The sequence below is a fragment of the Centroberyx gerrardi genome, chromosome 19 (assembly GCF_048128805.1).
Source record: "Centroberyx gerrardi isolate f3 chromosome 19, fCenGer3.hap1.cur.20231027, whole genome shotgun sequence".
Taxonomy (NCBI): domain Eukaryota; kingdom Metazoa; phylum Chordata; class Actinopteri; order Beryciformes; family Berycidae; genus Centroberyx; species Centroberyx gerrardi.
The window spans coordinates 26,642,602-26,654,422 of record NC_136015.1 but is presented as its reverse complement, the minus strand read 5'-3'; the positions used below and the strand labels follow the sequence as shown (position 1 = coordinate 26,654,422).

At 43.4% G+C, this 11,821-nt stretch overlaps 2 protein-coding genes across 3 annotated transcripts in view; both read left to right on the top strand.

Moving 5' to 3' along the window:
- Positions 1-4,118: 4,118 nt before the first annotated feature.
- mllt11 (MLLT11 transcription factor 7 cofactor) lies at positions 4,119-7,016 on the top strand. Its single transcript, XM_071904163.1, has 2 exons — positions 4,119-4,307; positions 6,939-7,016. Exons 1-2 carry the CDS (start codon positions 4,119-4,121, stop codon positions 7,014-7,016), a joined length of 267 nt encoding a protein of 88 aa, XP_071760264.1.
- Positions 7,017-10,450: 3,434 nt separating this feature from the next.
- LOC139932020 (GA-binding protein subunit beta-2-like) overlaps positions 10,451-11,821 on the top strand; it is an 11,882-nt gene continuing 10,511 nt past the window's right edge. The window contains exon 1 of one of the 2 annotated variants that reach the window (XM_078290277.1): positions 10,451-10,771. The gene's annotated coding sequence lies outside the window, so the exon portion shown is untranslated. The other variant, XM_078290278.1, reaches the window with a different exon arrangement.

The following is an 11,821-nucleotide window of genomic DNA, read 5'->3' as shown; positions in this document are numbered from 1 at the left end:
ATTTATTTCTGTCCACAGCGACATGACCCAGTTTCTATTAGAGACACTGAGGGATCAATCTGGACCTCACACACACACACACACACACACACACACACGCTACAGTACAATAAGATGAGCAGACCATCATGAAAAACCATTATGTAGTTTTATATATGTAACTGTGTGTGTTTAACATTTCAAAATATACAAAAAAATGTCTAAAAGATGAATTTGACAACTGATTTGAATCATATTCTGGACAACAGAAATGCATTCTTCCTAAGCCAGACTGTATATTCCATATATTTACAATGAATGTCATCTACATGAACACAGGGCTTTTTTATTTTTATTTTTTTTCAGTTTTTGTATATTTTGAAACTGAAAACGTGGATTGTTTTCACTCTGAGACCCGAAGAGACTCTGAGCAGAACTCTGTGATCCTGAAGTCTGTCTGTAGTCATGTGACTTTATTAGAGCTGAAACAATTCGCTGATTAATCAATTAGTCGATCATTGGATTATAATTTTGTTAATCAACTATAATCGTTTTAGGAAAAGCAAGTCAAATAACATATTTCATACATGAGGCAAGTTCAATGAGCTTCACATAAAACACAGAAAAGACAATTTGTCTGGTAAAATGACATTAAAAAAGATAAAAAAAAATAGGTAAGTAAGGATAATAATAAATAATATAAATATTCTTTTAGTTTTAGTCATTTATCAGTAAAAACACCAAACATTTGCTGGTTGCAGCTTCACAGATGTTTCTCTGTTTCATCTCTTTATTAATCTGACAGACTGAGGAAGAAACCTGAAGAATCACTTCGGACTCTGAACTGACGGACATTTGTCTTTATTATTGACATTTGATTGACAAGTAAAAGATTCATCAATTAATCAAAACAATAATCGATAATGAAAATAGATGCAGCCCCTGATCTTCCTACAGAGATCTGCAGTGTCACTTTATTCTACTTTATAGTATTTTTTTTTTATCTCCTTTGTTTTTTTCTGTCAGGTTTTTATAGTTTTTTGACCTACAGCAGTTGCATGATGTTAAGGTTTTACTGTGATTTTCATAAGGGCAGACAGTGTGTGTGTGTGTGTGTGTGTGTGTGTGTGTGTGTGTGTGTGTGTGTACGGACGGCAGGTGAACTGCTGCGTTTCCTCACATTTCTCCTCAAACCCATGAAGGATCCGTTCAGCAGTAATGTGTTAACAAGAGGGACTCCATCCTCTTCCTCCTGGTGCATTGTGGGTATAAATGTCGGGGCGTGGCAGCAGCAGATGTTCCGTTAAAGCTTTTCACACTGAGACAGGAGGTGTGTTGTTAGTCCTGCACACACACACACACACACACACACACACACATACTATACATACATACATATACATACACACACATACAATGAAGTGAAATGACATCATCACTGAGCTCTTCTTCTGCTGTTTTCCTGTCAGTCAGTGTGATGTCATCAGTCTCAGCTCTATATAAAGAGATGAAGAGCAGCTGCTGATTACATCTGTGATTCAATCATGTTGCTGAGATAGATGTTTAAACAGCCAGCGTCTCTCTCTCTCTCTCTCTCTCTCTCTCTGACTCTCTCTCTCTGTCTCTCTCTCTCTCTCTCTGTCTCTCTGTCTCTCTCTCTCTCTCTCTCTCTCTCTCTCTCTCTCTCTCTCTGACTCTCTCTCTGTCTCTCTCTCTCTCTCTCTCTCTCTGACTCTCTCTCTCTGACTCTCTCTCTCTCTCTCTCCCTCTCTCTGGAGAATAAAACAGGCAGAATTGAACAGAGAGAGTTATCTTCCTTGAACACAGACACTTTGCACCTCGACATCAGAGACATTTCGTCTCAGTTCAGACTGAATTAGAGACTTTAATGATCTGTTGGGGAAACACTCTGTTGCTGCAGCAAGTGGTAACAAGTAATAATAATAATAAACTTTATTTCTATAGTGCTTTTCAAAAACAGAGTTACAGAGTGAAGCAAAAATAAAAACACAGAACAGAAATAAAACAATAAAAATAATTCAGCATTTGATATAAAATACAATAAAATACGAGGAAAGACAAAAAAAAAATGTTTTTAAAGTGCAGTAAATCTAACAATAAATAACAACCCAACACTATTGACCAAGTCCACTTGGCTCGAGTCCCAAGTCAGTCTCAAGTCTAAATGTAGAACAGCAAGTCAAGTCAGAACAAATCAAGAGTCCAGTATCAATTTAATATCTTAAAGAAAACTAAATATCTAGGACTTTTCAATGCAATATGGTTTTAATAGGATAAAAACTTGGTAAGAGCATCATGAGTTTGATTTCTATAATCAGTTTCAACTTCAATAAATTCAATCATTCCATACAAATTCAGAAAACAGAATTTAAATTCAGTCGTCCGCTGGAACAAATCTCATCACTTTCAATCTAAGTCATTTACACAAACACAAGATCTCAAGTCAAGACTTTAGAAACCTTTTCAAGTCATCAAAGTACAAGTCAGAGTCAAGTCCCAAGTCACCAGAACCCAAGTCAAGTCAAGTCTCAAGTCTTCTCTTCATGCATCAAGTCAAGACTCAAGGAATTAAAACTAGTCAGAGTCAGCTGTGATATTTAACAGGTCAGTGTTCAGCAGCAGGTCTGTGTTCAGGTCAGTGTTCAGCAGCAGGTCTGTGTTCAGGTCAGTGTTCAGCAGCAGGTCTGTGTTCAGGTCAGTGTTCAGCAGCAGGTCTGTGTTCAGGTCAGTGTTCAGCAGCAGGTCTGTGTTCAGGTCAGTGTTCAGCAGCAGGTCTGTGTTCAGGTCAGTGTTCAGCAGCAGGTCTGTGTTCAGGTCAGTGTTCAGCAGCAGGTCAGTGTTCAGGTCAGTGTTCAGCAGCAGGTCTGTGTTCAGGTCAGTGTTCAGCAGCAGGTCTGTGTTCAGGTCAGTGTTCAGCAGCAGGTCTGTGTTCAGGTCAGTGTTCAGCAGCAGGTCTGTGTTGGTGAACTGGTTTAACACTGAGCCAGCTGACTGGAACGTGGAGGCAGCAGCCTAAATATATATCAGGAAAACAAGGTTCAAAATAACCAGCTGGTCTGAACCTGCTGAGCTTTAAATACCTGGAGAGATCAAAACAAATTAGAAACCAGTTAGAAACAAGTCATCTTTTAGCCTGAGATTTTAAATTTAAGTTACAAATGTAATGTTGTCGCTCCAAATGATTTGTGGTACAGTGTGTTATTAAATTAGCCCAACATGAATGAATAAATCCCCTTTTTCTTACCTTGAAAAGCTTTTGGAAATCTTCTTCTCTGTGTAATTAAACTCTTCTTCTCTTCAGTAAAAACCACACTTGAGTCCAGAGGTTCGACTCAAACGGTTTCACTGCTGCTTCGTGTTTTAGAGCTCCGACACAATCTAGATTTAGATTCACCAGCAGTTATGAACATGAGGGAGATGGTTTTGTTTATGATGTGTTCAAACTGAGTCTAAAAACAACGACAGATTGTTCTGTTGAGGAAACCGTCTGCAACACTTTTCCTTAGAAGAAGAACAGTTGCAGCATCTAGTGATAGATTTGGAAATTGCAGAAGTCAATACTGTCAATACAATTTTTTGTTTTTAATTATTTAATCTCATTTTCTCAACATGTTGCACGAATCTTCACCTTCTTGATTAATGATTTTTTTTTTTTAAATATCTGCCTGGTTTTTATCCAGCAGCCTGAAGTCTGCTCCAAAAAAACAAAACAAATCTGACTCCAGTTCCTGTAACTTTATCTAACATGATGGACTCGTCTGTCTCTTCTTCTGTGGTGTTCAGACCAGTTCAGAACACATGAAGAAGTAGCTGAATATGAGCATCAGTCCAGAGTTCATTTTGTTCTGCTAGGCTTTCCGTCTCCTTCTACCCATAATCCCTTGTGTTTCGAGGTGGTTCCCTGTTGGAGGACTGAGACTCTCGCTGCCGTTATTTGGTGCCTCCAGAGGTCAAAGGTCATCGTTCTCACCTGGACAAACCAACTGAAGGAGGAGAAGAAACCGACCAGAACATGCTGGCTTCAGTCACAGCGGGTCAGATGGGGCCCGTGACCAAAAAGTCAAAGGTTTGAATCCCAGATCTCAATAAATCGTCTGTTTTACATTTCAGACACAAACATGCTGGAGAAGTCGAACAGCCAATACGATTCCTTCCTCTTCTGGAGGCAGCCAATCCCGGCCCTGGACCTGTCGGAGCTGGAGGACCTGGGTCTGACCGACGGCAAGCCGGCCAACGGCGGCCAAGGAAAGAAGAAGAAGGCGACCGGACCGAGGGGTCAGGAGGAAGAGGTGAGGAGGCTCAGCTCGGTTTCACTTTTTTAACTGGTTTAACTGATCTCAGAGAAGATGAATGGAAGATGAGTGTGTGGCATTATTCTGTCAGTTTAAACTACAGATAACTTACAGCTCGGTAACTTTTATGGATTCATTAATTTACGGAACATTTATTTATAAGTAATAAAAATAAATCGTCTCGTTTGGTGGGCGAAGACGAGGATAATACAGCAGTACCTCATTACCATGGGTCCACTTGTAATAGGCCCTTCACGTTGTCATGGTAACAGCTTCTGCACTGAGAACGGCCTGGATCTAAACTAGAGGAAGACCAGGGCTGTGGCAGGAATGGATCACTGTCTGAGTTTCAGGGCACTGATACGTACGTCAGACATTTTTTGTTAGTGTCCGAATCGCAAAATGATATTGTGGAATGATTTTGAGGGCACTACATATTTCCCACAATGCACTGTAATATGTAGTGAACAAGCCTGGTCACTAAAACGGTGAAAGTATACCACAATGCATTGCGAGTCTGTCGTCACCTGGCCGTTACCAAGCAACGAAGCTGTAACCCTTCAGTGGTTTTATAATAACGGCATCCTCTTCTTCACTAAACCTCGTTTACAAATGCAAGTAAATAAAGTTTTTTTGGTACCAAAAAGATGTCAAGCTATTCTAAAGATGTTTTCTTCTAACTGCCAATTCATAACTAATTATAAGCGCATGTTTTGTTACTCTAATTTGAGCTCGTTAACGCTAACATGAACATTAAGGTCTGTTGTTCAGGAAGGTTTTTATCTCTAGCTGCCAGTTATACGGTACACAGCTTATTGTAACGTGTGTTGTGTTAATGTCAGCTGGTGAGAAGTCCAGAACCTGAAGGAAACCACACAGCTGGACTGGTGAAGTGCTGGCTGTGAGAATAAACAGAAAAAAGTAGCCGCACACAACTCCGACGCATAGAATATTTATTCACCGACATAAGGTCGGAAAACACCTAGATGGGAACGTCGGTGAATATTTTTTTCTGTTTAATGTCAGCTAGTGACACAGATATGTTGGCTTTGAAGGAATATTGGTAACTTGTCAAATGTTAGTTGAAACATTTGTCTATACGACGCAGGTTGATGAAGAATGAGGATGAATTAAGTGTCCGAATTCACTCATTAATCATGTGTGATTTACCACTAATTAGTGCACTATAGAGCAGCACTGTGTAGGGAAACACAAGTGAGGGAATAGCGATCCATTCTGGCCACAGCCCAGTTCTTCAGCTAAAGTTCCCTCTTCCATTATGAAGGAGAGCTTCAGCTTCAGTTTCTCCTCTGATGTCATCTCTTGGCAGTCACCTCCTCATTTGCATAACGTTATTACATTATGTATCTAGTGCTAGCAACCATTACAGTTGTGTTGTTTTGTTGTCTTTGTTGGATGGGTTTGTCAATAAGTTGCAAAAGGAAAGTTGCCACAGGAAGTTGTGATGCAGCAGTTCCTCAGCTGGTGTGAAAATGACGTATTGGTTAAACCGGCCCGGGTGGGCGGAGTCAGGACTCGCCCCGCTGCGGCCCGGCAGGAGACCGCCGCTGACGTAAAAACCAGACAACATACGGGCAGGCTGGTTCAACTTTTCTCCTGCGACACCTGATTTAGCTTTTAATACTTTAGTGTTGTCGTGGCGACGCTCTGTGTTCAGACGACACGTCGCTGCTGCTGTCTGGTTGTTGTGTGACGTGACGCTCCGCCCCGCCCCACCCCGCTCTGCCCCGCCCCGCTCTGCCCCGCCCCGCCCCGCTCTGCCCCGCCCCGCTCTGCCCCGCCCCGCCCCGCTCTGCCCCGCCCCGCTCTGCCCCGCCCCGCTCTGCCCCGCCCCGCCCCGCTCTGCCCCGCCCCGCTCTGCCCCGCCCCGCCCCGCTCTGCCCCGCCCCGCTCTGCCCCGCCCCGCCCCGCTCTGCCCCGCCCCGCTCTGCCCCGCCCCGCCCCGCGCCGCCCCGCCCTGCTCCGCCCCGCCCCGCTCCGCCCCGCCCCGCCCTGCTCCGCTCCGCCCCGCTCTGCCCCGCCCCGCCCCGCCCCGCTCCGCCCCGCCCCGCCCCGCCCCGCTCCGCCCCGCCCACGCTGCCGATGTCAAACCCGCCGCCCCGCCGTTAATAACAAGCACAGACATGGCGAAATGTGTGGAAACCCATCCGACCAATGAGGGGAAGGCTGAGGCAGAAGGCGGGACTCCGGCCTGTCAATCACACCGCGTGTTGGTTTTGTATTTTCCTCCTGAACTTCCCTGCAGCAGCTTTATGATGACAGAGCAAGATCTCCACCAGACTGCTGCTGTGTTTAATGATCAATTTATTTTTTAAAGCATTTCAGAAATCAGTAAACGACCTTACTGACTTGGCTGTTTGACCAAATATTGCCCACAACTCACAACTGACTCTCTCCCTCCCTCTCTCTCTCTCTATCCCCCCCCCCCTCTCTCTCTCTCTCTCTCTCTCCCCCTCTCTCTCTCTCTCTCTCTCTCTCTCTCTCTCTCTCTCCCCCTCTCTCTCTCTCTCTCTCCCCCTCCCTCTCTATCCCCCCCTCCTCCCTCTCTCTCTCCCCCTCTCTCTCTCTCTCTCTCTCTCTCTCTCTCTCTCTCTCTCTCTCTCCGAACAGGGCGAGCTGTCAGAGTTTTCCTCCTTCAACTACTGGAGAGCTCCCATCGCCAGCATCGACTCGCTGCTGGCCGACCTCAACCTGCTGCTGTGAGACCGGAAACATCCGAGCCGCTCCGTCCGTCCGTCTGACCCCTGACCCCTGACCCCTGACCCCGGATCGGTCCCCACGGTCCCCCTTCCTCTCCCTCTCACCTCCTCTCTCCTACCCTCCTCCTCCCCTTCTCTAAAGACACTGGAGGAGAAGATCTTTCGAATTTTTCGTCATCCGCATTTGGGCACATTTACATTCGGCCGCTCTTTTCCACATAAAAGAGGATCAAAGTCTTAAGTTTGAACCTTTGATCTCTCAGTGAAGCTTTGTGTCACGCTGTTCTTTCCTGAAAATACAGTTCGGACCGAAGGTTTCCCAAGAGTCTGCAGGTTTTCGTTTCCCTCTGAGCACACGACTGATTTCGCAGACCGGTTCCCGGCCGGTTCGAGCGAAAACCCGCAGACTCTCGTGACTCTCGTCTTGGGCATTCGATTTGAGTTTAGCAAAGTCAGCGAAGGAAAGGAAAGGAGGATGTCGCTGCTGTCAGATGAAAGCCTCGTATCTCCAAAATGTCCGTTTTTAGATATTAAGAAAAACAACCTTCTTTTTATCTTGAAGAAAATGAATTTTTGACGTTATCCAGGGAGGTTTGAAAGGGTTTCGTAAAGACCAAGAGGTGGGAGAATTTTCTCGACCCTTAGAGGAGCATCTGATCCTTCAGCTGAGGGGAAAACATGAAAATCACCAAAATTGGAGATGCGAGGTTTTCACACGATAACATCGAAATACAGAGAGAGAGAGAGAGAGAGAGAGAGGCTGTTGAGACTGAATCCTTGTTTGGATGAAACGCCCGCGGCTTTCTGTTGAGTTTCTGATCTGAGCGAGAGAAGAAGAAGAAGAATTTGGGAAACCCAGTTTTGCTTTTTGGGTTCGTTTAGAAAGACACTTTATTTCAAAAAGAAGGGAGATTCACAGACGAGTGAGAGATGAACGAGGGCTGCAGGCGGGTTAGGGTTTTGGCCAGCTGGCCTTTAAACGCTCGTCCGGGGGGATCTGAACCGGCAACCTTCCAGTCCGAGTCTCCTAAAAGAAAGAAATCAGATTGTGTTCCTGTGTGTTTTGCAGTCTCTCGTTACAAAACGTGCGCCAGCGGGTACGAGGCGAGCGGAGAACGCAGCTTTCTATTTAAATCCACATTAACAGAACGAAGCGGTGCCTCCTGTTTCTGTTCTGCTGTGAAAAAGTTCATTTCAGATGTAGAACAACTTCTTAAGGTTTGTGGTTTGTGCCAAAATGGAAGAAACCGGAGAGATTCTGCGTCGGGAGAGCGAAGCCGAACGAACGCCAAATAAAAACACACCGACTTCCTTCCTCTTTAATAACTCTCACTGCTCACAGGCAAACTGTAACGAGTCCCTGATAACATAATTAGATCAGTTTGTTCACATGATCCGATTCCCTCCGTCTCATTAACATCAGATCAGTGTCACATGGGAAGCTAAACGCTGATTCTCAACCTATCGGTGACTTTGATCGTCATTCCACTGAAGAAATCACTCCTATTGATCTCAAACTATCTTGGCAGGTGAAAGTTGGCGTTCCCCCCCCCCCCCCCCCCGTCCTTCAGCATCAGAGGGAGAGAGAGAGAGAGAAAGAGAGAGAGATGGGAGGAGAGGAAGGTTTAAATTGTCTGTTTCTTCTGCGTTTCGTCGGCTGCCTTGTTTCACTCGTTTCTTCATCCTGTTTGTATTTATTGATTTGTTGCTGCTGTGTTGACTTGAGCAGGACTCAAACTGGTGCAATAGGACGCAGTCTGGCTACAGTCACAATGAAGGGAAATTTACTTTTTTTTTTCACCTTGGTAGCTAATTTTCCATGTCATGATAAACACGTTACTCTACAATAAACATCAAAAAATGTACTTTTTTTATTTTCTTGTATTTTTATATCAAAATCCCATTACTGTTACTTCTGGAAAACAGCATGTTTTTATTTTTTGTGGTGACTTCATGGTGGAGCTGCCAGCAGGCGCACATGCAGGACTTTAACATGAACATCAACTGAGCCCCAAAAAAACTAAACAAACAAAAAGATATCCAATTTGTTTATAACGAGCCGTCCCGTACCACCCGCTGGTTCAAAGGGAAATACATAATTTCATTGAGACTGTAATGTTATACCAGGGTAATAATAATTAATAATAATATTAGGCCAGGCTTGTGCAAATATATTGTATGGAAATGAAACACAAACGCCTTCAAATGCTTCAGTAGCTGGAAATCTGCTGGGGGTTTTTTTTTCCCCTCTTGTCAATTTTCTCTTTATTTTCTCATGAATATTATTTTTCTGCAGTAATTGTTGAATGTTAAAGAAAGTTCTGTGTGTTTCTGGTCAGCTGTCAGACTCTGTGTCGCTCTGCGGCTCCTGCTGAGCGAGTCGGGCTCGTGAGGATTTGGGTTTCTAGATAAAGGAACAGAGAGGAGGTCTGGCTGCAGACCGGCGGGACGCTGCACACTGACTGAGAGGAGAAATGAATCATGAGCTGATAAAAGTAAAAATGTCCCAAGCAGAAGTCTGACTTTTCTCAAATAAAACCTTAATAAGAACTCAGATCTGTGTGTTTTTGTTGTGGAAGTATCTGTGTGTGTTTTTCCAATGGGAGGAAAAAAAAAACCACATGAAGGAAGACGACAGCAGGTCTCAGCAGTCTGTTTATTCCAAACTTCAACACTGATCACAGCTCATTTGTAATAAAGTCTCATGATCTTCACACTCCTTAATGTTCTATCACATGTATTATTAGTATTTTTTAAATTATGCTTTTTTTTATTCCACAATGCAAACAATCCACAAGACAAAAAGTTTTATTTTTTATTTTTTTAAAAGGACAATAAAGACAGAAAAGCAAAAAATGCTAAAAACAAAAAATGAGAACATAAATAGATGTATGAAGGCTGTACCAAAAAGCACTTGTGTACATTTATATAAAATACACATAAGCATAAATATACACGTACACATACATGTGCATATCGTCACACATACATACATGTATACAGCACATACATCCACACCTACATGTATACGCACATGCTCATCTGTGTGTGCATATCAGTACACACATAAATATCATATTAATCCAAATGTATACATACAGTACATACACACCTGTGTAGACACACCTACATACACCACACTGCAGTACAAACACCTGAGCTCATCTAAATATAATCAGACAGTTACAGACTTCCTATAAACTGATAATATACTGTATATCCATATCTGCTGATACTATAAACTAATGCGCTATCAATTGCGCCTTTAAAGCCATCTATTCTCAAAATGAATTGTTAATTGTAAGGTTTATTTTCAAACTGTGGGTCTTCAGAGAAAAGATGAAATGTAAAAAGATGTAAAAAGTGTTTGAGTTTAGGTTCAGAGCTTCAGATGAAGCTGCAGCAGCCGGGATGAGAAACTGATGTAAACACACTCCCAGCTCGGCATGAAGGAATGTAGCGGTCTGCAGCTGACCTGCGGTCAGCCGTCTGTTCTGTGTTACAGTCCAGCCAGACGGCCAGAGGGCCGGGGAACTGACCTGGGATCTGTTCTGCAGTCCGCACGGTGAGCCCGCCCACAGGAGGTTAAACTCACTGGCTTCCACCTCCGGTGTCGCGGGGCTGCCATCTTTCTACCCGATAAAATACTAAAATAATTGTTTTTAATCATTTGTGCGGGTGAACAAGTCTAAAAACTTGGTTCCCGTCAGGAGACGTAAACTCACAAGCGGACCAGCTGGAAACCAACAGCGGAACAAGGTAAGACCTGCTTCAATTTAACTTGCTAACGGTCTGCATCAGGCTACAGGCTAACAGGCTAACTAGCTGGGACACACCATGGTCAAGCCAGCCACATAAACGACGGAAGTTCCGGTCAAGACTTTCAAAATAAAACGGAATTGACGGAACATTCTTTAAAATGTTTATTTTGGTTGTTGAGTAAATTGACCTTTACATTTATATGGTAGCTATTCTTCCAAAATGTATGGTACTGTTTTTTTCTGTTAAGTTTGTGTTAACGTCATGCAAAACATTTTGAGTTACCTTATTAGCTAACTGTTCTCTCATGTTAGCATGTAACCCTACTAACGTTAGCATAAACGTATGAAGTGTAATGACATATAGTCATCACAGAATCTGCAACTTACAACTACAGATTCACTCCATATAGAAAAACGAATGATTCCTTTGAGTATTTTCATACAACTGCTGTTACGCAAATCTCAAAACATAAGTTTTTATAAAATATGATAGACTTTACGCTTTTACTTTGAAGGCCAAATAGTGTAACTTCCAGTTTTATACGGGCCAAATCTAGCTAACTTGACGCAGTAAACAAGCCCGGAGGAGTCAGACAAGCGGCAGTGGCGCCTAATGTCCATTTTTTGCGCATTGTGGGTTGCAGCGTGTACCGTATTCAGCTGGTTTTCTTCATCGCGAGCTGGTTTTACCATACGTTCTCTACAGAGAGGGTTTTGTTTAGTTTAGCCAGCTAGCTTGCTAACTATTAGCTGAATTAGCATCCCGGCTGGTTAGTAACAAACCTGGGCACGGTAAGTAGCTGGTCCGCAGTCCTCGGTGACAAAACGCCATTGTACATTGCCTTTGCATGCCAAACAGCCACAAAAAATAACCCAAATAACAGCAAAACCGATCAATCAGTTCCCCCGAAAGCGATTTGATGATGCGCGCGAGAAGAATGCTAGCTAGTTAACCGGATGTGGAAGTAGTTTTTTCTCCGTGTGTAAAATAGGAAATTTCTCTTCTGACTTCCCCCGGAAAACCAACAACTTAATATCAAACAGTTTC